Genomic DNA, 27,609 nt, shown 5'->3' with positions numbered 1-27,609 from the left:
GCCTTGAGGAAATCCTGAAATTCATTAGATGTGAATTGAGGGCCATTGTCGGACACAACTACATCAGGTAACCCGTGAGTGGCAAAGAGTCCCCTCAGGACCTGTATCGTCTTTGTAGACGTCATGCATTTAATAGGCACTACTTCTAACCACCTGGAGTAGCTGTCTACCATTACCATCCTTTTTAACTTTTGTATTGTATTTTTTTTATGCTTGCCCTGTTCACCGCCCTGAGTCCTTTGGGAGAAGGGCGGTATATAAATAAAATTATTATTATTATTATGATGATGATGATGATGATGATGATGATGATGATGATGATGATGATGAAGGTCTGGCCCTGGAAGGGCCCCGCAAAGTCTATATGTATACGGGACCAGGGGTTGTGTGTTGCCTCCCACCTGTGTACTGGTGTGTGTGCTTGTTCTGGTCTTGACTTCTGGCACTGGTAACACCCTGCTACCCTATCCTCAATTGCCTTGTCTAATCCCGGCCACCACAGATGACTCCTGGCCAAAGCTTTCATGCGAACAATCCCCAGGTGTCCCTCATGTAGTTCTTGGATGACCTTGTCCCTATGCTTCTCTGGCACTACTACCCTGTTTCCCCATAGTAGACACCCTAAGTGTGATGACATTTCATCCCTTCTTCTGAAGTACGGCGCAAATTTCGGGTGTGGGCTTTCCTTAGACCACCCCCCTTGGACCCATGCTGCTACTCTGCTAAGTGTTGGGTCCTTGCTGGTGGCAGTGGCGATGTCCCTGGCCGTCAGAGGGCATTCTGGGAGTTCTTGTAGTGTAAAGATCTGACCCACTGGAGCTGGGTCCGTATCTGTGACTGGTAGGGGTAGCCTGCTTAAGGCGTCTGCATGGCCCATTTCCTTCCCTGGTCTATGTTTGATGGAAAATGTATATGCTGATAAGAAGATTGACCATCTCAGCATTCTGAGTGACATAATTTGGGGAGTCTGTTTGTTGGTTGTGAACAGACCTAAGAGGGGTTTGTGGTCTGTGAATATTGTGAAGTTCCTACCATAAAGGTAATCGTGGAACTTCTTTACCCCTGCCACGATTGTCAATGCTTCTTTGTCAATTTGTGCATAATTCCTCTCTGCCTTGGTCAGGGTTCTGGAATAGTATGCTATAGGCCTTTGCTCCCCATTGCTATCCATGTGGCTAATAACTGCCCCCACCCCATATGGTGATGCATCGCAAGCTAAGTATATTGGTTCGCCCTCGATGAAGTGGGTGACAGTGGACCTGCTGGACAGTATGTCCTTCAGTGTTTGGAAACTCCGATTGTGTTGTTCCTGCCACTGGCAGGTGGTTTTTTTGTCAAGTAGTCTGTGTAGTGGTTCAGCTATGGCCGCTTTGTGTGGTAAGAATGTATGGTAAAAATTTATGAGACCTAAAAATGCTTGGAGTTCTGCTTTATTTTTTGGTTCTGGGGCTAATTTGATTGCCCTAATTTTTCCTTCAGTAGGATGTATGCCTTGAGCATCAATCCTGTATCCTAAAAATTCAGTGGATTTTACCCCAATGGAGCATTTTTCTCTTTTTTAATTTAAGCCCTGCAGCTCTAAATTTCCCCAGTACCTTTTCCAGTCTGTCTGCTAGGACCTCCTCGGTTTTTCCTGCAATCAATACATCATCAAAGTAAGGGCATACTCCAGGTATGCCCTTTAAGGTCCTCTCAATCACTTCTTGGAAGATGCCAGGAGCTGCAGCAATGCCGAATTGCAAACGGTGGACTCGGAATGCTCCCTTGTGGGTAACTATTGTCTGAGTGTCTGCAGCTTCCCGGGAAACAGTGAGTTGCAAATACGCCTGCGCCAAATCGAGCTTAGCAAAGATGGCGCCGTCCTGGATCGTCGCGAAAACCTGCTTCACTGTTGGGACCGGGTAAGCATGCTGTTTCATTGCTCGGTTTAGTGTCGCTTTATAGACGGCACAAATCCTCATGTCCCGTTAGGTTTAAGGGGGGTGACGATGGGTGTCTCCCAGGGGCCCCCTTCTACCGGTTCCAGCACTCCCTGGCCTACTAGTTTGTCTAACTCTGCCTCAATTTTGTTTGAGTGCAAAGGGTACCCTTCTGGCCTTAAGCCTGATGGGGCTCACTGCTGGATCCAGGTTAAAGTTAATGGGGAGTCCCCTGTACTTCCCTAAAGAGCCATCAAATACATCTGCGAAACTATCGCAGACGGATTTGAGGGTTCGGTGTTGTACTGTGTTAATTCCCCCGACCCATATGCCTAAGGGACTGAACCAGTTGAGGCTGACTAAACTGGTTCTCTGACCCTCAGTGACCAGGAGGTCTAATGGCCCCTTAAATCCCTTAAAACAAACATCGATGGTGACCTTCCCCTTTACTCTTATGGGTGTCCTCTGGAAATCAGCTAACTGGATTTGTGTTTGTTTAATGGGAACTTGCTGCCCGCTTCTGGCTTCAATGTGTGCCAGGGTGTCCCCCAAAATGATGGATACTGATGCCCCAGAATCAACTTCCATTCTGCAGGGAATGCCTTGCAGTCGGACCTCAATTTTTAATTTGGGGTTTAACAACTGGTTAATGACCACCCCCTTCCCCCGGCTATAGCTCTGTGCCTGTGGCCTGTGGGTCTCTTTGCCACTTTTGTGGGGGGTTACCTTACCTGTGGCCCAGGCGTCGATGTCGTGGAGTTGATTGTCTCGTGGTCTGCCTCTGCAAATTATTTGGATGTGGCCGTTTTTTCCACAGTTCCGGCATTTTGCGTTGCGGAACCTGCAGGTCGCCCGGGGGTGGTTGCCTCCGCAGCTTCCGCACTTAGCTTCGGGGTCTCTCTGTCGGTTCTGACCTTCCCTTGGTGGTCTGTGCGTTTGCAGTGGTGGTTGTCTTCTGGGGCGGTCGGTGCCTTCCGAACGGTTGATCCTCGCTGGAATTTTTCCGACTCTCCGGATGATCTCGTTGATGTCCATTTCCCACGGGTAGTCCTCCTCCTCACCGTCCACATGGCTTTCTTGGTTGATTTCGCCCACTGCGCCATTGCTGTTGTGGGGGGGTCGCGTTTCCCTGTGGATTCATACGTGAGCAGTTCGTCCAGAACTTCTTGTAAGTTTCCGGTGGGCTTTGCGATGATTGTTTTGTAATTGTTCATCGCGAAGCCCTAGGACTATTTTGTCCCTGATTCGCACTTCCAGGTTGTCATATTTACAACGGAGTGCAGCTTCCCTTACTGCGGCCACAAATTTGGTTATAGATTCACCTGGCTTCTGGTTCCTTTTTTCAAAGATCCTTCTCCAAAAGAGCTCCAACCTCTTGGGGGTGAAATGCTCCTTGAGTTTGGCTAATAGATCCGTGTAGGACACGCTGGCAATGGCGGCTGGTTGGCACAACCCCACGGCGACCCAGTAGACTGGTGTGCCGCTGATTGTTAGGAGTGCTGCAGCCTTCTTCCGGTTGTCGGTTATGCCATTCACCAACATGTACCCCTCGACCTGGCCGATGTACTCGTCCCAGTCCTCTGGGTGTCTGGAGTCAAATTCCTTCACCGAGCCGACTTGAGCCATGCTTAATTTTCGCTCATGATTCGGCGCCGCTGGGCTGAAAACTTTCTGTGCAGCTGACAGCTATTCAAATTTCCCGCTCCGCGCGCTCTTTGCTTCCACGCCTTTTCTCTGCTGTTCTGCCGCGATCCCACCCTCGTTGCCACTGTTGTGTCCGGATCGGCGACATTAACAGGGAGACAGATTCTGGTTACATAGCTTTATTGAACTGCATGTGGAGACCTGGGACTGGCCGATCCAGGGTGGCTTTATATGCCCAGCAGCCGCTGGACGCTAGCCAACCCCCTGGCAGGAATCTCCCGCCTTACCTCAGGCACCCAACCCAGTATCCAGGAATTCCCGCCGGTAGGAATGACCAATCCCAGGCTGATTAACTATGAAGGCTGATTACTTTGTACAGAACATCCCCCTTTCAACAGCACATCATGAGACTGACAGGTAGTACAGACCTGGGTGAAGCTGGCACTCCTGCAAATTGCCTGGGGCAGCGGAACAATGTAAATGCTTCTTGTTTACTTTTTTAAAAAAGTAAAATAAAACCAGTAGCTTTTTTCTTCTTTATTAAGAAGTTTTGATCCCCCCTTTTTCCCCTCCATGTTAAAAACAGTGCCCCTTCCTGGCAGCCTTAGGCTTGCTCTCTGTAAGGCAAGCACGTTTAAAGAATTTAAAAACAGAGTTAGGATTCCCTCGGGCAGGGAGAGGTGACTTCCGTTTGGAAAATGTAGGAAGACGAGGTACTGGGCAACTTTGCCAAGGTGCTGCACAGCTGGAAAGAGAGGAGGTATTTACAGTATTTTTTTTCCTGGGAAGAGACTAACTTCGAAGCCAATCGGGCGTAAACCACCCACCAAAAGCAATCCTCATTCGTAGAAAGGTAGCAAGACTGAGCGCTGCGCGCTGGGTAGCATACCTGAAAAGAGCAATTTGAACCCCTTAATTGGACTTAGGAGCCGAGTGAAGCCTTCCTTCCTTGATCAATGGCTCCCCCCACCTCCCCGCTTCAGGTTGCAATCGGCCTGGGCCGGTTCAAACTGTGTGCCAAAAGCGTATGCAGCAGGCAAGACTTCCGTGTCACATGCCTGGCAGGATCGGGCAGAAAAGTTTTCGAATTCCTGAGCTTCTCCAAAGGAGCATCCGGTCTCCTCGCCAACCTGGCCCGGACCTTGCGCTCCTCCGTCGCCTGAGAAGGAAATGTCGGTCACGGGGAGGGGGCGGGAATCTTGATTTATTTCCCTGTCCTTGGACAAATTGTATATATGGGTGTCCTCCTCCTCCCTTTTCTCAATGCTTCAGACACGGGTGTATGCGTGCGCGCCCGAAGGAGGCAGCGGCAAGCGCCTCTGCTCTCCTCCGCCCTCTCCTCCCTGCGCTACGGCTTTGCAAAGGAGGAGGAAGAGGAAGATGACGAGCCAATGCAATTAGCCTAACAAGGGACGGGCGGCAGCGGGAGCAGGCGGCGACGGCTTTTGCCTGGGCCACTGACACATCCCCCTTTTTTCTTTTCTCGCCGGGGCGACCGAGACCGGTAGAGAAAGTCCAGCAGGACCTTTCCCTCCGCTCCTCTTTTCCTCACCGGGCTTTTTGAACAAGTGGAGGGGGGGGGGGAGAGAATCCTTTTCCTCCTGGACCCTATTGTGAAGGCGAGGCTTGCTTAGAATTTGCGTGCTGGACAGCGCTCTTTTAAAAACATTTTTGCTCTTTACCAAAAAGGCAAAGAAGGTTTTTTTCTAGCCTGAGCTCTATCTTTTCCAGGTGGGAGTGGCTGCCCCCCGTCTTCCTTGGTGCATGTGGACAGCCGTGTTTTTCTTTTGCTTTTGCCTCCCGCCCCATTTCCTCCCTCGGGAGCCTATTTTTTTGCCGCGCGACAAATCCCCCCCTCGGATTGACTCCAGCAGATTTTTTTTCCTTCCATTGTAACTGGAGTCTGAAATAATGGCGAGCCGTTGGACAGTGGGGCCACTCCAGGGAAAAAGAGACTCCTCGGCAGCCGAAGTCCCCGAGAAATACAGCCAGGTAAGACCTGGGGACAGGCGAAGGGGGGCTGAACCCGATCCCAGCTGTGGGGCGACGGGCAAAGGCTGAGGCGAGCGCCACCGGGAAGCCGCGGCGGGGGCGGTTCGGTGGCAGCCGCCGTGCGCGGGGAAAGGCTCGGATTGGAGCGGCTTTAATGGCCGCCCCATCCCTGTGGCCTGCCTGCTTCCTGCCTTCCCGTCCCGGAGTTGCTGAAGCGGCGTGTGTTGCTCTCGGCCGCCCGACCCTCGAATGAGGCGGGGAGGAAGAAAGACGGGAAAAGGGGCGGGAAAAAGAAAAAGTTTCTAGCCGACGCGGCTCCGCTCCCCTTTCCTCCCCGCTTTCGGAGGCTGGATGGGTTCCTGGTCCTGACAGGACGCGGAGGCCCCGGGCGAGAGAGATCGGCTACTTTTTCCTCGCTCGTCTCTCCCCGTTTGCTCCTGGGGGTGGGGGGAGATGCCACAGCGGGACCTCCTCTTGTTGATAAAGGAAGGGAGCGTTACTGCTTCCAGCCCTTCGCCCGCCCTCTCTGGGAAACCCTTTAGAAAAGGCAGCCACCCCCCCCCCGACTTTCCTTTCTCTGCCTCTCCCCCCCCCCTTTCTCTTTGTCCCATTGATCTGATAGGAGGGAGAGAGGAGGCGGTGCAGTCTTCCCCGGGTTGTTTTTTTTTTCGTGAAGCCCTTGAATGACACTGTTCTATTTTTCCCTCCCTCTGGTGCCTCTGTGTGTGTACAGTACACACATATTTCCTTCCCCTCTTTTTACGAGCTTACTCCAAAAAGCTTCCCGGGGCTCTCCCACTATCCCGGCTCTGCTGCTGGGATGTTAGTCCATGGATCTCAAATTCGAAAAGGTGTGTATTTTTCTTGGGCTTAACAGTGTGGAATTGCCACTTTCCAATTAGCAGCTTGTCCTTAGAAAGCCAACGTTTGCAACCCAGGATCCCTATTAGTGGTACATAAAAACATTAGATCTTTGCCAGCACTGTGCTGTAAGTATCAAAAAGTGACTCCTTTTTCATAGAAATACTGTGAGAGTATCTTTCACATTGGCCGTGCCAGAATATTCTGCAGTGTGTCTGTGGATGTAGAGTGTGAAAGCATATGGTGTATGAATGTTTTATCTTCCGCATGTAAAGCTTTGAGCTTTGATTATAAATTGTGTATATTTGTTTTAGTGTATTATGAAAGCCTGTGGAGCTGATTTATTGTGAATGTCTTTTTGAATAATGGAATTTACACCTATAAATAGAGAGTTAGTTTAGTGTAGCTTTAAAACAGATTCTACTGTTTTGGCTTACCTTGTGCTTTAATGTAAAAAATGCCAAATGGTGTTGTGGTATTGTAAGCACATTATTGAAAGAGTTGCTTTTGCTATAACACCTGGGCTGGGCAGGTTCTCTGTAGAAAATTATGATGGAGAACTGTCATTGTTTATATTTAAGGCTTAGTATTTCAAATGCTTTTCCTTTTTCTTTTTTTGCAAAAGAATAATGGATTGGATTCTTAGTCCTCTAGCTCCATACTTTTTATGTCTGAAAACATTAGAAAATGAAAAAAGGGGGGGGCTGCTTGACTGAGATTTTATTTCAAATAACTCTTTCACTAAGTAGAAGTTGTGAACCAGGCACTACTTATATAATCCACCTATCTTTAGTATGGTAAACCATAATTAATCCCTTGCAGTTGAGGCATACAAAATAAGCAAAGTGATACCGGTTCATTGAACTAGCTTCTGTTTTTAAAAGGCAACTTCAAATTTAATAGAAATTAACGGAATGCTTTTTTTTTCCTTTTTGGAACTGAATGTCAGTCCTTATATTCTATTTGGGGGACAGGGATGAATATATTCTACCCTGAAATATTGTCTGTTTTATTAACAATAATAGCCTCTACTGAGTTGTGCTGTTCTCCAGCACTGAGAGTACACCTTTCCACCGAACTCTTAGATCTGTAACTTGCAATGTAGACTTAGTTTTGAATATTTGTTCAGCATAAGCAAAATAATTTTTGAAAAATCCATATTTCTGACCATGTATTTGATCAAAATAACAGCCCTTTTTTAAAAAAAAAATCCCATCTTTGGTTCAGAAAATCACTTTTAGCAGTGCTGTACCTACAGTTAAAAATGAAATCTCTTTGAAATGAAATATAACCTTTTTACTAAAATAGTATAAATTTTAATTGTGGCATAGCTGAAGAAAATGTATAATTGACTTCCACAATAACTGAAGTGATGTTTAACTATATGCTTTTGGTCATATATATTGACATAAATGACAAATAGAGCTTTTGGAATGCAATTTGAATGAATGAGCTTTAGCAACTCTATACTGATGATAGAGTAATTATGAAGTAGAGACCCAATGCATAATTTGAAGTATTATGTTTTAATTTTGTTTTCTTTTATTGTTTTGTTAATGCTAACTATGGTTCTGGTTTGGTTTTGTCCTTTAGAAGTGAATACTGAATCATAAGTAGTTCCAGCTAGAGAAAGGAAAACGAGGGTCCTCTCAGTCCAGGCAATTGTTCTCTTGATGAACAAGGAGTTGATAATTAGGCAGTATGATATCTGAATTGGTTTTATTTTGATTATAATGATACATTTTAACAAATAATACTATGGTTTTGCTGCTTTTATAGGTGGAGTCACTTGTTGAAGTAGCAAGTAGCAAATATGTTTTCTTTTCTCTGTGCAAAGACATATTTTAGTTCAGAGTTGTTTGTGCAGAAAAAAATCAGATTTGAAAGATCCAAAAGAAAATTATGACTTTTTTTCCACTGATATTGAAAAGGATAATAGTTGCTATATAAATATTTAAGAGCTGATTATAACCTGTGCTCTAACAGAAATGATTGTAGTGGCCTTGATCAACTTGAAATGAGAATTTGCTCATGCCTTTACCTTGTCTTATTAACATTTAGTTGAACAATTTATATTGCAAAATATTAACAGGACTCTACCATTTTCGAATATTGTCTTTGTCCCTTATATGGTATGAATAGTGTTCATTTTGGAAAAAAAATCTGGGATGCGTTCACAATTTTAAAGAAGTAGTGTGCATATACATACATCTATATGCATCAAATATGTAGAACAAAAGTACTTCTGAGTAACGTTATACAAATATGCAAATATTATGGTCATATAATGTAGTCTGCCCAGAGTGTGGCAGCTTCTTAATACATTATGAATCAACAATGTTTAATTTATGAATGCAACTATCATAAACTTTAAACTTCATGACTTACTATTATACATGTGATTCTTGCCTTCAAACACAATCCCAAAGTAATTATTGCAGGCAATAAGATGCAGACGATGAGAATAAGTTTTAAGAAAGGAATTGTGGTTCACCTGAACACAATAATAGCACTATTGAAATGAAATCTATTATCAGTACTAAATTTGTTAGGACATTAATGCTAAAAATCAAATGGTATTCTGGAGTTTTGTCTTTGTTGTAGGAATTGTTGCTTTAAATGTAGGATTTATGAGCATTTTTACAGATTGCTATGGGGTCATTTAAGTGTTGAATGCATCTTACAATATAGGAAATTATGTGTTAATTCTTTTTCATTTCAGTATTGTACTGAATATAGATTTTTGTGTGTGTGTGTGTAGGTCTATATCTGTATACACATGCACACACATGTATGTACACACAACTAAAGATTTTTAATTTGATCATATGTGTATTTTTCTGATTTTTCTCTCTCTGGATTTAATAAGGTGCATGTTTATAAACAGATTGCAATCTTATTAACAGAGAAACAGACGGAACACAGAGGAAGAAAGCCTGAACATGGTTGTTTCTAATTTGGGAGTACTAAATGATCATTCAAGTGAGTTTATATTTCTAAAGCCTCATCAAGGCTGATCTCAATTATTTGTTTAGGCTGCAACTTGAAAAAAGTCAAAATAATAGAGTTGGCTGTCCCTCTTAAAAGCCATATTTTTTGTTCCCAGGTCAACTACTGCTAAAAAAAACTTATATCCTGGATTTATTTCCAAATGAAGTGTGCATGTGGCGTGTATCATGAAGACTGTCTGAGTGAGATGATGAGGATGGGATGGAGTTAATTTTTTGTTTTCTCTTCTAGTTAACTCCATGGTATAGGTCAGTTAGGGTTGAAAATCTGAGAGGTTGACTTACTCTGATCTGTACAGAATTCATATTACTGATCAGATGTGACATCTGACAGTCTGCCAATTTTGGATGGATGATGCTATTTTCAGGTGGCCAGAAAGGATACCATCTGGGTGTAGAGATGCTGTATAAGGTCTCTTTTTGAACAAGATAAGATGATCTTTATGGTGATCAGGAGCAGTCAGGATTTCTTGTCCTCAGCTGCTCCTGCTGGACAAGTTCACCATAAAGATGAGAGCCCTCTCTGAGAGCCAGAGTACTAGTACAACGATACACACACAGGAACACACACACACACACACACAATCTATAGATGGTGGATCCCTGTATGACTGTTGTCATAGTTACCCAGTTTCCTAGGTAAATTGTAGATTGTTGGTACAAGAACATAGTAATGGTAGGCACTGGTTTAAATGGTTTTTAATAGAACCAGATAATCTTATTAATGTGCTTACAGAATCTTTGATTGCTCTGTGGAATATAAAGGAGCTTGGGGAAAAGACGCATCCTTGTGCAAACTGATTCACAATTTTTTGTTAGTTTATCAAAGTATAAAATACAAATGAAAATAAAAATAATAGAAAAATAAGGGAGGAAAAAGAGAAGAGGAAAAAGTGTAGTGTACAAGGGAGAAGAAAATGCATGGACTTCCGACTCTTTTTAGCACAGTAGAACAAGGTAAGAACATACAGTCTCAACTTTTTCCTTTTACATAATAATATATACTACTATTTCTACTACAACAAACCTTTTAATCAGCAAACCCAAAATCAAAGTTTCATTTTTTTCTACTTCAGTCACAAAATCCAGAAGCAATTTCCAAGTAGAAACTTTAATTAAAGGAGTCTAATTAACCATCTCAGCTAACTCTTTTGCAGCCAATCATCCATTGTGGGAATTAAGGTGTCATTCCACTTTTGTGCATACAGCATTCTTGCTGTTGTCAGCATATATAACATCAAAATTCCAGTCTTTTTTAAAAGATCTTTGTCTATTAAGCCTAAAAGAAAAGGCTCTGGTTTTACCATTATATTCACTTTAAGAATCTTCTGTATTAAGATGTGAATCCTTTTCCAATATTTGTTTGCTTTATCACACCTACACCATAAATGAAAAATGTTCCTTCTTTACATTTACATTTCCAACATACATTTGAAGTAGTTTTATACATTTTTGACAATTTATCTAGTGTTACATATCAGTGGTAAAAAATATATAATTTAATGTGAACTTTAAACCTTTTCTCCATGTTTTCCTATCATTCAAGCATTATATTATGTCCTATATTCTTTTCCCATTGAATTATACAATGTTCACATGCTCATTCTCCAAATTCAATTTCAATAACAATTTATAAACCTTAGCAATATGTTCATTGTTACGATACAAGCGTTTCCTATTCATTTTGTACAAAATCAATTCCATAACTTTTTAAATCTAATTTAAACCTTTCTTTCAATTGTAAATATAAATCCAGACAAGTCCTTTTAATTTCAGCTCTTCTTTGGCTTTGAGGGTAGGTTCATCATAATTAAAAAGTATTATTTGATCATCAGTTCGCTAGTCTGGCCTTGTCAACATTTCTTTTCTAAAAAAAGGCTTCCTGCAGTGACATCCAAAGAAGCATCTTTTTAGGAAACCTTAGTTTGTATTTAAGGGACACGGTGGCTCAGTGGGTTAGGATGCTGAGCTTGTCGATCACAAGGTCGGCAGTTTGGCGGGTCGAATCCCAAGTGCCACGTAACAGAGTGAGCGCCTGTTACTCGTCCCAGCTTCTGCCAATCTAGCAGTTCGAAAGCACGTAAAAATGCAAGTAGAAAAATAGGGACCACTATGGTGGGAAGGTAACAGCGTTCCGTGCGCCTTTGGTGTCTAGTCATGCCGGCCACATGATCACGGAGACGTCCTCGGACAAGCACTGTCTCTTCGGCTTTGAAACGGAGATGAGCACCGGCCCCTAGAGTTGGAAACGACTAGCACGCATGTGCGGGGGAACCTTTACCTTTACCCTTAGTTTATATTTATTTTGGACTCTTAGAATGGCATGTCTTAACAAACTTCATTTAGTGACCATAATTGGGACTGGCAACTCATTCATTAAGTGAAGTGTTTACTAAGTTAAACTGTGGTTGTACTTATCATCTTATTTCAATTTGCCTTTACCTTACAGGTCTGCTGAGTTTGTTAATGTGTGGATTGTTTGCAAGTTATTTTTTTTATCACTTTTACAGTCACTCTAGGATGCAGTTGCTAAACAATGATTACCTGTATTTCACTGCTTCAGTTCCATCAATATAAAATAATGCAATATGGTTTTAATGTACTATGTTTGAGGCATCCCATCCATCAAAATATTTGAGAGTAGAAGCCAGAACAATCTTTTTGGGCAAAATTAATTATATTTCCCTTAACGTTGACTAAAGTGTTAGGGCAGAATATAGAAACACAACTTCAACCACCACTTGTCCAAACAGCTTTGATTTCTTCTCAGCCTGTTGGCCTCAAAGATGTGGACAAGTTATGTGGAAAAATTGATGGCTAACCTTTTATTTGATCTCCACAGAGACAAGATTACTGCTTAAAAATTCTTTGATTCAGGACAATTATGGGCCAGTGTCACCTACTTTTGTAAAACATAATCAAGAAAATGATATTTTCATAGCTTCGGATATAACTGAAAGATACCTGAAATGATTTAAATCAGGGATTTGGTGGCTATCATATATGAAATAAATGGACTTTGGGGGTGTCACGAAAGAGTAACTTGCTAATTTTTCTTTAGTAAAACTCAGTTCCATCAATAATAGTATTTTTCTGAACTAATGGTGCAATTTTATAATGGAATTGGTTCTTCCTATTGGGCTGTATTCAGAAGATGCTACTGTATGATGTCCAGAAGTCAGTGTTATAGAACTATTATATAGCATCAAGGTTGAATTGTAATGTCCCACAGGGATTCATCTTATCTCCAGGGTTCTTCAATATCTACATGAGGTTATCTGGTGTTTTGGAATTGCATACAGGTAGTTGTCAAGATATGATGTAATGTAGCCTGCCCACTAGGGGTGCATGTAGTGATTGTCATTAAGTGAAATGTCTCACTTAATGATTCCCCCTCCCATCCCTGTTTTTCCCAGTGAATTGTTAAAAGAGTGTGAAAGTCATTCACTGGAGCATTGAGTGCCTCAGGGATTGGAAGGCCCTTGGAGACCTCCCAGGCAACAGTCCTCCCTAGGCCTCCTCACCCACCCCCATAGATACCTCGTGCTTTGCTTCCTTCCCCCCCCCCCCGCCGCCCTGGGTCCCCACAAACCTTTTCCCACTCCCACTGGATTCCCCCAAGCTTTAGGCCTGATTTCCACTAGGCCAAATACTCCCCTCCTGGCTTACCTTTTGAAAAGCTCTGAGGCCTTCTAGAGTGCTGGAGTGGCTCACTTCAACATGTGGCCGTGTGACACAATTCCAGATATTTACAGCTACCAGAATGCAATTCAACTGTTGGAAAAATGGTGGCTGCTTCCAGAATATTGTGTGCAGCCAAGAGAAAAAGCAACCCATTCTACTTTGCTAATGCAATCTGCATAGTCTTTCAGAAATCTGGGCCTTAAAAGGCTGTGTTGGCTGCATTAGCAAAATAACAGCTCACTTTGTCCCTCAGCGGCTTGGGGCAAATTCAGAATCAGCTGCTATGCTTCCACTGGCTGAATTGCACCCCTGCTTCCAGAATTACTTCATGCAGCCCAGGAACAAACTAATCCATTTTGCTACCTTAATAAGGTTGCACTACACTGTAGAGAGGTTCTGCAGGCTTGTACAACTGAGCTAAGACAGCAAAATGGAGCAGTTTGTCCCTGGTTGTCCAGTAGCAACTTGGAAGCAACTGCCATTTTGCCCTTACCTGCTTGTGGGCAGGAACAAAATAGAGGCTGCAGCACAAACTACTCTGTTTTGCTGCCTTAACAAGATTGTACAATAATGTAGCAAGCTTCTGAAGGCTGTGAAAAGCTTCTACAGCACTATGCAAGTCATGTTAAGGCAGCAAAATGGAGTGGTCTATCCCTAGCCAATGCAGCATGATTTTGGAATTGTGCCAAAGCAGCCCATTCCAGCATTATGGAAAACATAGCATTTCTTCAACAGGTAAGTGAGGAGGATTATGTGGGACTTAGTGGGGGGTGAATCAGGCCTAACGTCAGAGGGGAGCTGATGGGGGAGGGAAATGTTTTCAGGGATCACATAAGGGAAGATAGGTGGGGGTGCTGCAGTGCTCCTGCATTTGGTTATAAAAGTGAATGAATCTGGGGGTACTGCAGTGGCCAGAACTTGGGGACCAGATCTTGGGGGGAGAGAGACTGCTATAACTGCTGTAACTTTGAACAACTGTAAAACGACCGATCACAAATTGATAACTACTTGCATAAATAATATACTGATAGTATTCAGCCTATTGCTCCTTATTATTTAACTCAAAGAAGTCATAGATACTCTTGAATCTTCACTAAATATAGTAATGGACTAAATGTGAGTGGGCAAGTTGAAATTACATCCCAAAAATGTAGAGGTGTTCTTGACAAATGGAAACTGTACTCCAGTAGGGTTCACCTATATTGGGTGAGATCTTCTAATCCAACCCCTGCTCGGGCAGGAAACCCTGTACCAAATTGAAAACTTTTCCTACTATATTTTATTTATACTAGGGATAGTGGAATATTCCCACATTGTGAATATTGAAAGAATATTCACAAGCTGGGAATGCTCTGCTATGAAAGAATATTCACAATCTGGGAATGCTCTACTATCCCTAGTATAAATAAAATACAGTAAGAAAAGTTTTCAGTTTGGTATAGGGTTTCTTGCTTGAGCAGGAATTGGATAAAAAGACCTCCAAGATCCCTTCCAACTCTTACTCTGTTATCTATAATGAAATGACCTATTTACTGCAACTTGAGCGTATGTTGAGTGGTATTTCAGGCATTGTGATCTGGTTTGAATGGCAGCATCTTGGCTATCGAAGCTTCTTTTACTTATTCTTTCTGATGGGATTCCAGGGAGAATATATAACTAGGCATTGACTTGTAAACTAAAGAGAACTAGGTTCAGACATAACAAAAAAATTCTGCATAGCTTGGAAGTTGAAACAAAGGTTTCATATTCCTCTTTGAGACTGCACAAGATAGAAAGGCAGAACGTACATCAAATCACAATTTAATATTTTGTCCTTAAAGGGCCAATATTGGGTTAATTAACCTTTATTTTTAGTTTCTCAGTAGCATAGTTTTTTTAATTTTGCACTCACTCAAAAAGGTTGCCATACCATCTGTCATTTTGAACTGCTCCTGATGCTTAGTCTTTCTGTTCTGAGTACGCATGCATATCCATGCAGTGAGAGCACTAGGAGGCAGATGAAAAAAGCACATGAAATAATCACACAAACATTGTAATTTTTGTTCTTTCATCAGATATAGGGATACAAATATGTGATATATGCCATCTGTACAGTGATGCCCCTCTCCCAAGGTTGACATTACTTGTGGTTTCTTGCATAGGCCACTGTGAGCATATGATTTAGTAATTGTGTACAAATTAAAATGCTATTCAGTTTCAACAAAAGGTTCTTTCATGTGTTTTGAAAAGCTTTATTCTCAATTTCCTTCAGTGTCTCGTCACTTTGATATACTTCAGAAGTACAGTATTTCTTTTTCTAGAGAGTTTCACTCAAGGTGCAGATATAATTTTAAATGTGAAGAAAGTCAAGAAGCTTGTTCTGAAGGGGCTTAATGATGCTTAATTGATACTGAAACAGCACCTCTGCAAAGAGGCAAGGATTGTAGAGCTTTCACCAGTCTTAACAATTGGCTTTCAGATTGAATAATAATAATAAAAAGTAAAGGTTTCCTGTCCAGTCATACGTGTCTCTAGGAGGGGATGCTCATCTCCCTTTCCTAGCCAAGGGTGCCAGCACTGCCGAAGGCACTTTTGTGTTCCTGTGGCCGGCATGACTATATGCTGAGGTGCACAGAATGCTGTTAAATTCCCACCAAGTGGTACATATTTATCTACTTGCTTTTACATGCTTTTGAATTGGTAGGTTGGCAGGAACTGGGGCAAGAACAGGAGCTCACTACATCATGTGGTGCTTGGGTCTCAAACTGCTGACCTTCCAATCAACAAGTCCAGCATCTTAACCATTTAGGCCACCATGCCCCTTCAGTTTGAATACTACACGTAAATGGAATTGGTATGTCATTTTAGATCAACCTCTAGCAACTATATTGTGAATACTGACAATCTCCTGGGTAAGGATAAATCAGACTTGATATTTACAGGATATACTTGCATCTAAATTCTACTGCAATATTGATGAATTGTTTATATGTAAAATACTTTTGTCCCAACTTTTTATATATAACTCAAGGTAACAAGTATAACTAATACTCCTTCCTTTTGTTTTCTTCACAATAGCAGTCCTGCATGGCAGGTTGACTGACTCAAAATCATTCTTTTGGTTTATAGCCTTCTGATTTTTAGCCCACCAACTTAAGCATTATACCAAACTGTTAGTGCTCTTTATATGTATACATTGAAGTTTGGTAACTAATGACTAATGATTGCTAACTAATGTTTTCACAAATGTTGCTATATTTTGTTCTTCCAAAGTCTGATTCTTTTTGTATTTACTCTTTTCATAATGATGTTGTCGTCAGTTGGAGGTAAATATGGAAGTTTATTTTGGAGCATCATGATTTATGTCTGTTAGCATCTTAAAATGCTAGTGATTGAAGACAATATTTATCTGCATATTTGGTTAAAGTGTTAATATTTTTTATTATAGAAATAGGAGAGGCATTGCATTATAAATAGGTATATTTACCTAAAGGTACAAATATAATTCTTCTGTTAAGTAAATAATATGGAAAAGATAAAGATTTCCCATGTCCAGTTGTGTCCAACTCTAGGGGACGATGCTCATCTCTGATTCACAGCCAGAGAGCCAGCATTGTCCGAAGACATTTAAGTGGTCATGTGGCCAGCATGGGTATATGCCAAAGACGCATGGAACTCTGTTACCTTCCAACCAAAATGGTACTTATTTATCTACTTTCATATGCATGCTTTCAAACTGCTAGGTGGGCAGCAGCTAAGGCAAGTAACAGGAGCTCATCCTGTTGTGCAGTGCTCAGATCTTAAATCCAGGCTGTCAGTTTTCCAGCTGACAAGCTCAGTGTCTTTAACCAATAAGCCACTGTGCGCACACGCGCACACACACACATACACACACACACTATGGAAAATAAAGCCAATGCATATTAAGGGTACTAGACTGGGACTCCTGGTCTAAAGCAAAGAATTTATTCATTGAATACTAGGATAATATTGATCAATGCTTCCCTGAAAAATCTGTGAGATATAGCCTTTGACTTTTTCCAACTGGACTTTTAATTGACTTATAGTCAATTATCAAATAACTATTGTATGCATCAAATTACTGTGATAGTCATGGAGGCATTGGAAATAAAATTGTGCTTCAACACTAGATTTTTCAAATCTGTTTGGCAAAAAAATGTTTGTTTCTTAGCAACTTTTCTAAAGCTGTGCCTAAACCACAGGTCTGCAACCCGTGGCTCCGGAGCCGCATGCAGCTCTTTCATCCGTCCCCTGCGGCTCCCAGTCCTCTGCCATGTGCAGTCCAAAAAAAAAAGTGGGACTAAAAAAGTTCAATCAATCAATTCAAATATGCAGGGTAGGTGCATATCTCGCCTTGGCACCACTCTTCAGTCAAAACCTGTTCTGTGCATGCGTGCATGTATGCGCATGCGCACATATTTTTTGCGGCTCCCAGGTTTTCATTTTGTGAGGGAACCGGTTCCGAGTGGCTCTTTCACTGTTTCAGGTTGCTGACCCCTGGCCTAAACAAATACTAGTCTGCTACAAATGGCATAGCTCTTAGGGGTGAAATGGATAGCTGCAAAAAAGTCAAGAACTACCTATGTCATTGTAATTATTACTCTTACTGTATAAGGCTCTTATTTATATTCTATAATGTAATAAAAAGATTACAAAAATATAGAATTTAAAGAGCACTATTAAAAGTACAGTTGACTTTATGTAAGTTTCATTCGTACTCATTATTGTATATGATTGTATAATTTGTTGAAATATGGTTTATTGGTATTTATGGTATTGTTTATATTTTGCTAAATTATTTATTTAATTTTAACTTTGTAAGCTTCTTAGAGTTGCCAGTTAAAGCAACATAAAACCAGTTGTAAAATAATAAAAAATAAATTAATTGTCCTGAAGCTTCTTGAATAAAACATGGGCGGTCTTCCCTTTTATAGGTATTATTCAAGAATATTGAATTGAAGAATTATTGACATTTAAAAGTATATAATTTAGGTTATTAATTCAAAGCTTATTTTTTTCAGAACACAGCAGATTATTTCAGAAATCAAGTAGGTTTAATGTTAAGTAGTATATTTTAGTTTTTATGCTGATGGAGTTTCAGTGAACATACTGGACTTAAACACACTGAAAATCTAACCTAGTCTAGTTAAAAATAATGGTCAGCTAGTTGATGTACAGAACAAGAACTTTGGCAACTGTTAACTTTGGGTCAATCTGCCTGTCTCAGCCTGATCCACCTCACAGGGTTGTTGTGGGAAAAATAGAAGGAGGAAGGTGTATTGGATATGTCCACCACCTTGAATTATTTGTAAAAATAATGAAAGTGGGATAAAAACCAAACAAACAATATATGAAATTAACAGTTAAAAGTGCTGCTGTCTTTTTATGCGTGAATCTGTTTTATGCCTAATACATACATGTAGTCTAGTTAAATGGAACAACACCCATTTTTACTTGGAATAAGTAAAGTACTAGCTCTAAATGGGGTTGCTTTTAAAATATCAACTATTGCATTTGGAAGCCATCTCAATACTAGTTAAATTAGATCAAACAAAACTAGAGTATAAAAATAAATGCTGACATTTTTACCCTCTATATTGCCCAGAGACCATAATTTCTCTTGAAGAATGCAGCGATTTTGCATATCCAAGCAAAACACAATTTACCTTTACCCTCAGTAATATCATATCTTCAATATTGCAAAGTATGTCTGCATTTTGGGAAAAGTCGGTGATGTTATATTTGTAAATTCTATGCCATAATCTATTCAGATTCTTACATATTTCTATGGATGAATGACTATGCTGGTTCTATTGTTAATGTTGGCACACCCAGTTTATCAGGACCTCACCCAGACTGTGTCAAACACCAAGAGGCCCTTTCACCTCTAACATAAGAGTAATGAGATGAATCACTGTCATCAGCTCCAGGTTGATTAAACTAAATTATTTAAGAAGTGAACTTTAATATGTTAGATCATAGAACTAGCAGCTCATTATTTTAAACTTCATGCATATTTTTTACACCAACGATTAGGTACCTTGGATACTTATTTGCTATGTAATGACCAGTTGAATGTTTAGAAGTATTGGGGAGAAGGATGGATTGATTTCTCAGTTTAATGAATCTTTCTTTCTCTCCTTCTATAGTTTTTAAAATCAGATAGATTCTACAGAATGGAATATGTTCTTTGGAAGGCCTAGATAATTTAGTATGTTTTAAATTGTTCTTAAGCAAATGGCCTGTGGTTTACCACTGGTTATCATTTCACCATAGCTGTATATCTCACCTTCATGTTACTTTTATCTCATTCTTCATTCCTTTAGTAATATTTGTTAATTTACAGCAAAATTGCTTCTAGAATTCAGTTATATGGATTGGCTTACCCAGACTAATGTTAATCTCCTTTGATAATGTTAGTAACTTAAATAGATCAGAAGAGTGCATTAGACATAATAGATCTGGATGTCGGCAAAGTCTCTCAGGTTAGTCTCCTTAATAAAAATAAGATATCAGCTAATCTGCACTATATACTGTAGAACAGACTCAAAACTGGCTGAATGACGGTGCATAAAGAGTGATTGTTAACAGTTTCAGTTTGCAGGAAAGTTTTTTATGGGGGTGCCACAAGACTCTGTTTTATATTTGGTGCTCTCAATTTTTTATTTATTTATTTATTAAATTTTTATCCTCTATTATTTTTATAAATAACTCAAGGTGGTAAACACATTTAATACTCCTTTCTCCTCTATCCAACCACAACAACCCTGTGAGGTAGATTCAGCTGAGAGAGACTGATGGGCCCAAAGTCACCCAACTGGCTTTTATACCTATAGCTGGACAACTACTCATGGTGTCCAGTTTTTGGATTGCTACTTTAACCATTATACCAAAATGGCTCTTCTTTTACTTGTTATCATCTTGGTCATGACCAAGTGGCCATCCATTTACTTGGATGAGGGAAAATAATAATAATAATAATAATAATAATAATAATAATAATAATAATAATAATAATAATAATAATAATAATAATAATAATAAGAAGAAGAAGAAGAAGAAGAAGAAGAAGAAGAAGAAGAAGAAGAAGAAGAAGAAGAAGAAGAAGAAGAAGAAGAAGAAGAAGAAGTAGTAGTAGTAGTAGTAAGGGACCTTGGAGGTCATCTAGTCCAACCCTCTGCTCAGGCAGGAAACCCTATACCATTTCAGACAAGAAATTAAGGAGGTGCTCATCAGTTAGCATATGACACAACACTGGAGGTGGGTAGGTAGTTAGCTAATAGTTCAGAGAAGAGAGGAAAATATTTATAGTAAAAAGATGAAATTTGACAAAGAATAATATAATATTCTAAAATTGATCAGGAAGAAAATGGCTACCATGAGATTTGGAAGCCTGGGGCTAGAAGGTATAGTTAAGGTTTTCAGTTATATTGAGCTCATAGCAGTCTTCAAATAGGTGAAGGACAGAGAACACACACAAGAGGGTCCAGAAGAGAGAAGAGAATGGATTAAAACAATAAGGGAATAAGGTTCAGCATAGATGCCTGGAGGATCAGTCTGCTTCACTGATCCTTCACTTTAAACAGAAACTGGCTTCTCATCTGTGAGACATGCTCTGAGATTCCTTTCTATGCAGTCAAACACTTTTTACTGTATTCATTTTATAAATATACTATAGGCCATCCATAGCAGCAGCTGCTAATGAAAACTTGTGGTCAAATAGTTGGATGTTTTACCAGAAAGTGAAGGGGGCAGGGAATTGATAGTCACAGCTTGTGGATAATGGTTTATACTTCAAAATGTGGTTAGAAACCCCACAATCCCAGATTTATAGTCTTTGAGGAGCCTCATTATAGACCTCCAGTTTCTTTAGTTATGTAGAGATACTATATTACACATTACTGAAATCTTTCCATTTGATTTTGCTTTCTGATAAAAGCATAACCTTAAAAGTAGTCCTTGACTTAAGACAGCAGTTGGGGGTGGAATTTCTGTCACTAAGGGATGTAATCATGATGCACAACCACATTGCTTAGTGACAGCAGTTCTGTAGTCCCAATTGCAGTCTTTAATTGAATGCCATGGTTGTTAGGTGACAACCAAAGTAAGTGGGGAAGCCAGCAGGAAACTGCAAATCCCAGACCAGCAGGCATGTAAGTGGCTGCTACCAGGTGGGGGAGGGAAAGAAAGAGTGCATGAAGGATCAGGGAGGTTGTGAGGATGTGCACAAGAGGCATTTGTCGAAGAGAGTACATAAGGGTGTGAGGGAGGTGTGGTGAAAGTCAGGGTGGTTGCATGAGTGTGTGTGATTGGCCAGCACAAATGCAGAGAAGGTAGGGGAATGTGTGAGGGCGTGGAAGACACCCCAGTGACCTGTGACTTTTCTGCAAGCTTCCCTATTAACTTTTTGGAAAGCTGTAAATGGCAATGACAGATCACAGGGTGCTACGTGTTAATTGATTGCCAATACCCAGATCTTGTCAGGGTGCTGGGACAGCTGGAATTGAACAGAAAGATTGGTTATAATCACCATTCGTAGCTTTGAACAATTACTGAATAAATGATCATACGCCAAAGACTATTTATACAAATGTTTGTACTTTGCTCTTCTTTTTACAAATCAATCTTTTTGACCTCTTTATTTTGTACCTTTCTTTCAAATGAGATTTTCTTGGAATCAGATTTCCAGTATCTATTGACATATGTATTGTGAGTTCTGCCATGATCCCCTAAAATGATAAATAAATTGTAATGACAGTACTTATCATGATTTTGTTGGATTTAGAGTTGAGCAAAAAATTAATATGCCATTTTTAATAATTATATTTTAATTTACATGTCAGAATAAAGATGCAGTAAACTTTCATAATTTCATAAATAAAAATTTATATTTATTTCCTTTTCATAGCAAATAAATAATAAAACCATTAAAGCCATTTTTAAGGAGAAGAAAAAGTATGCTTACTTTTGTATAACTTATAAAACTTAGATTTATATATTTTTGACAAGTCTCTCTTATGTTCGGATCAATACTTGTTAATTGCTCTCAACAACTATAAAACATCCTTACTTACTTCTTTCTTGTCCAGGCAAATAGAAGAGAATTCTGGTGATAATTGTAGCTTTGGGGGCATATACCATGATTCTTCCCTCTTCCCCACTTCCTACTTTGAGAACTGAATATATTCTGTACTTAGCCTTTTCTGTTGTATTTCTCCAATGCAGTCAGTATAATAAATAGGAACTTTTCGCAGTTCAAGTAAAGTTGATATTATGTGAATTCTAATTCATTTCTGGAGGAAGGCTAGGTTATAATTTGCCCATAGTAAAATCTTGTGTACTTCCTGAATTCTTGCAGTTCTGTGTAAGATTTGAAACTTGCACACTTTCATTATTTTAACTTCTTAAAAACAGAGGTCTTGTTTTTAATTTCTTTTGCCCGGTTGCTGAGCAATAAATTAGATGTCACTTTGGAATCTAGTTCAATTACAAATCGCCTGTGCTGGCTGGGTGATTCTTGAAATAGTTATTACATGTATATCTACTTAATATGCAAGTTATATTGAATACAGCAAGTAGAATATAGACTAGAATCATTACCATACAGGAAAGATGCTTTTGGTAAACAAATGTTTCCATTACTACTTAGAATATACTTCTGTCATTTTAAAGCTAGTTTAAAGGTAGGATTGTGCAATAACTCAAATAGTTTCTTTCTGTACTGAGTTCTCCAACAATCAAATGAGTCCTGGCTCTACTTCTAAACTAACTTTGCACTGTACATTCCTCACTTGGATTTGCTGAAAGAGTGATGTGCCCCTGTGGAGCTGATTATATTTCCTGGACTGCATATTTTAAGTGGATCTTGGCAAATTTAAAACTTTCAGCTGAAGTCTCTACAATGTTTACTCAGAATCAAGTCCTCCTGAGTTCAGTGGGACTTATTCCCAAGTAAATGTACATCAGTGCAACATTTTTAGAACATACACATTTATTTTGGGAGGACATATTTATATTAACGTTTGGAAATGTGGTTAATTGACAAAAGCATTTAGGTTTTTTGACTGAATTTATAGCTACAATCTGTTAATGTTTACGGGTCGTTTTTGCAGCAGTTTGATAAAGATCTTGTAAAGATAGTATAATTCTGTGCACATTTTGAAGCCAAATGTGAAAATGATAATCCTTTTCTAATAAGTAATGAAAATTGATTTTGAGGGCTGTTGCCTGCTGTTTTAACGAGTTCCTGTTTTAAACATAAGTAGTAATGAAATAATATTTTCAATAGGTATGATTTAGTCTTTGACTCTTTAATTTCTTAGGAAAGCTAGCTGTGGCATAGAGGTACCTGTGGTTATATTATTTGTTTGCTTTAATAAACAGTATTATTAAATCATATGAGGTAAGTTAACGTGATTATAAAATGGGTGTGCAACCTAAGGCCAAGAGCTGCATTACAGTAAGTAAGCTTTAGGTTTAACTATAAAAACCTTACAAAAGTTATTGCCAAACTGTAATTTTGCTATGAGTCAGAAGGGGCACATTATTAAATACAATGAAATTATCATATTCACTGTAGTTAAATTAAATCAAAAGTATCTTGAGTCCATGAAATTTTGTGATTGTGGCTCTAGTGTCAGCAGTCAAGTGTGGCTCTTGGGTCATAAAAGGCTGCTCACATTATTATAAAATGGGAAAACATACCATGGGCATCTTGAAGGGTCTATGACAACTCACCATGGCCAAGTTGCTATGGGACAACTCACCACAGCCAACTCGCCACAGGACAATTCATTGCCGGACAAAAGTTACATGAATTACAAAGAAATGGTGGAATAGAAATTACAGAAAGGATGCAAAAGGAGGAACAGAATGAAATGTGAACGGCCAAAAATAAAATAATTTTTTATTTATTTTAAATAATTAAATAGAATTCTTAAATTGTTCTGCAGTGAGTTGTCCCGCGGCAAGTTGGCCATGGTGAGTTGGCTGTAGCAAGTTGTCCCATTTCCCATCTTGAAGCTCTTCTCTCTGGTTAATTGCTAGAAGGCTGAATGTGTAGATTCTAAGTCATTCAGTCATAGTTGTCTCAAAAGTGCTTTTTCAAAAGGCAACTGGACTTTTTTTCCTTTGAGGAAGTAGAAGAAGAAAATGTTTCGCTTCTCATCCAAGAAAGAAGAATCCAAGATAGCAAAACATCTTTTTCTTTCTCAAGGCGAAAACAGTTGCCTTTTGAAAAAATACCTTTGAGATTGCTAGAAGGCTAATTTTTGTGTCAGAAAACTTTATTTGCCCTCTTCAGTTGATTCAATTCTTCATTTTTGCCCACACAAATGTCCAGATTCAGTATCCTAACGCTTTAGACTTCTTATACAAGTCTTAATATCCAGATAATAACATTGCTCATCACAACAGCAACTGTGAAATTCAAAGCAGTGAGGGAAAACAAATTTGTGGGATAACAAAATAATATTGCCATATTTCCATAATTATAATTCATATATTGACTGCTGCCAAACGATCTTCAAAAGAAAGAAGATTCTGGAAAAGAGATTTTTCATCACAAAAGATAGAGATCCCACTATTCCTGAATTGTTGTGGTGTTTTTTTTGCCTCTTGATTGCAGCCAGTCAGTAATCCAGTTTATAGATGCTTAAATATGTGTAGACACTTGTAGAAGGAATTCTCTTTTGATACTTTTAGTCTTCAACTATATATACTGCATTGTATAGATTTAACTTTGCCAAAATATGTTGAAGTTGGAACTGATCTTTGAATGGTTCTACTTCGTTGATGGTAGCTTGGTAATTAGTAGATGTGGTGAACCACACCAGTGCTGCAATTCTTGAGCATATCTTATTTTCTTAACCACCACCCCATTCTAATTGTATGCAGTTCTTGTTAGTTTAGTGTCCACCTGTGGTTCAAGTGTACTCTCTGAAATTATGTGTATAATATATTCAGGTTATTCATCTCATGTGTTATAATTATATTAAATAGGAAATGGGAAATATAACTGAAGTAAGCATCTGTTTTAAGTAATCTTAGTGCAAAATGCCTCTAACTGGAAAATAATTCAGTGAAATTTCTACTCTTCTCTGAACCTTTATCAGTGTGATAGAACATTACTGGATGTTATATCTATTCTAAATGTCCTTAGTCAGAGGAGGGGTGATTCTGGCAATATATCCTAAATTATTATATAGATACAAGTGTAATATAGCTGTAAAAATAGCTTTGGGTATTTTGGCACAAACTTTGTCCCTCAGATAAATGCTAAGCTTGTAAGCCGCCCTTAGTCTTCGGAGAAGGGCGGGATATAAATGGAATTAAAAATTTTTTAAAAAAATTAAAATTAAAAAAAAAATACAGTGGCATATTATTCTGGAGAACAGTTTGTTTGGGGGGGGGACCCAATTGCACAGAAAATGAGAAAATTTGCATTTTGAGTTTTCTTCCAGAGTCTTAGACTAATGCTCATTATTTTTTTCTTAGCTATAATAATAGCACTCTCCTTGTCTTCTAAATTTCTCAGGTAATCCTTGCTTAACAATTGGTTGTTTTATAATTGTACAAAATTACAACAGACTCAAAAACGTTACTTACAACCCATCCTTGAAGTTATGACTAATTGCATTTCAGGTGGTTGGCAACCAGCTCACATTTACAACCACTTGTAATGTCCCATGATCATATAACCATGATTTACAAATTTATTTTCTGGTTTCCAGCATTTTTTTTACCCAGAGGATGGATTTGCTTAACAACTACATGATTTGCTTAATGACTATGTGACTCATCTTATGACTGTTGTAAAAACAGTCATAAAATCCAGTCTGATCATATGACAGCAACAACCTATGGTCAAAATTCAAGGCCCAATTGTGGTAATTAAGTGAGGACTATCTATGAAGATGTCAAATTATAATGTTTCTTCTTATAAGAGGTTCAACCCTAGAGGGAGGGGACATCAACCGAGAACAATTTTAGAAAGTACAGATGTCTGTTCTGAAAATAATACTCCTTATATATGGCAGTATTTTTTGTTGGAACCCCTTTCCTTTGGAATAATGCACATCTCACATTTCTTTATGAAGATTGTGAGATGGAACTGCTTAAGAGACCTTTTGGATATGGTTTTGCCTTTATGTACCCTGCTATTATTTAATAAATGTGTCAGTCATTGCTACTTTTAAATTGTTATAGTGTTTCTTTGGAAACTGTAGGAGTGACGCTGGCATGTGGAGTATACCAAGGGTTAAAATGGATGGGGTCCCTTATTTATTTACAGATACTCCTCGACTTACAACAGTTCATTTAGTGACTGTTCAAAGTTACAACTGTGCTGGAAAAAGTAACTTATGACCATTTTTCACACTTACAACCTTTGTATCAGCCCCATAATCATGTGATCAAAATTCAGATGCTTGGCAACTGGTTCAAACTTATGATTGTGGCTGTGTCCCAAGGTTACCTTTCGCAGCGTTTTGCCAAGCAAAATCAATGGGGAGGAGATTCACTTAACAACTATGCTGCTAACTTATCAATTGCAGTGATTCATTTAATAACTGTGGCAAGAAAGGTAATAAAATGGGGCAAAACTCACTTAACAAATGTCTCATTTAGCAACAGAAATTTTGCGCTCAATTGTGTTCATAAGTTGATTACTCCCTGTATTTATTTATTAAACTTATATGCTGCTTGTCCTGTTAGCGGTGATCTAGGCAGTGGTGACCTAGGCAGCTTACAGTCAATAAAAGTAACGATATGAAACATTAAGCATTGAAACAGTAAATAGTAAGAGTAGAATTGATTAGTTCAAGGAGAGAAGCAACCTAGAACTAAGGAGAAACTTCCTGACAGTTAGAACAACTAACCAGTGGAACAACCTGCCTCCAGAGGTGGTGAATGCTCCAACACTGGAGATTTTTAAGAAGAGACTGGACAGCCATTTGCCTGAATTGGTATAAGGTTTCCTGCCTTAGCAGGGGGTTGGACTAGATGACCTCCAAGGTCCCTTCCAACTTTATTATTATTGTTGTTGTTGTTGTTGTTGTTGTTGTTATTATTATTATTATTATTATTATTATTATTATTATTATTATTAAAAATTAACAAAGATATAAAGAAGGGAGCAAGATGCACATGGGGAGGAAGTGGAGTCTTATCTTAGTCCATTAATCATTTAAAGAATAACATGCCGCCATTAGAGACCCATCCTTTTGGATGTACCTTTGTTTATTTTTACTTAAGGTTGTATGAAGTGACCAGAACCCATCTTGTTCTCCTGTATATTGCTTTTTTAATGGTATATTACTGTATATACTAATGAATTACAGGGTCATAAAAAGGGAGTATTATTGTGAATCTCCCAGAGTTACACTGAGATAAAGAAAGAAAGAAAATTGGTAAAATATAGACATTTCAAGGAAGGACTCAGATTCCTAGACATGGAATATGTCCACCTGAATTGTTTTGAATTAAAGTTATGATGAATGTAA

At 39.3% G+C, this 27,609-nt stretch overlaps 1 protein-coding gene across 3 annotated transcripts in view; it reads left to right on the top strand.

The window, feature by feature from the left end:
* Positions 1 to 4,763: 4,763 nt before the first annotated feature.
* The window catches only part of ARHGAP21 (Rho GTPase activating protein 21), an 80,081-nt gene continuing 57,235 nt past the window's right edge, over positions 4,764 to 27,609 (top strand). The window contains exons 1-2 of one of the 3 annotated variants that reach the window (XM_081343211.1): positions 6,006 to 6,406; positions 15,792 to 15,941. In XM_081343211.1, the coding sequence (XP_081199337.1) occupies positions 15,933 to 15,941 (9 nt within the window). In that variant the 5' untranslated portion in view covers positions 6,006 to 6,406; positions 15,792 to 15,932. Of the gene's footprint in view, positions 5,556 to 6,005; positions 6,407 to 15,791; positions 15,942 to 27,609 lie in introns of those variants that run through there. The other 2 variants (XM_081343209.1, XM_081343210.1) reach the window with 2 other exon arrangements.

Source organism: Vipera berus, assembly GCF_964194415.1.
Source record: "Vipera berus genome assembly, chromosome: Z".
In the NCBI taxonomy this organism is placed as follows: domain Eukaryota; kingdom Metazoa; phylum Chordata; class Lepidosauria; order Squamata; family Viperidae; genus Vipera; species Vipera berus.
This window is presented reverse-complemented; position numbering and strand designations above follow the sequence as displayed.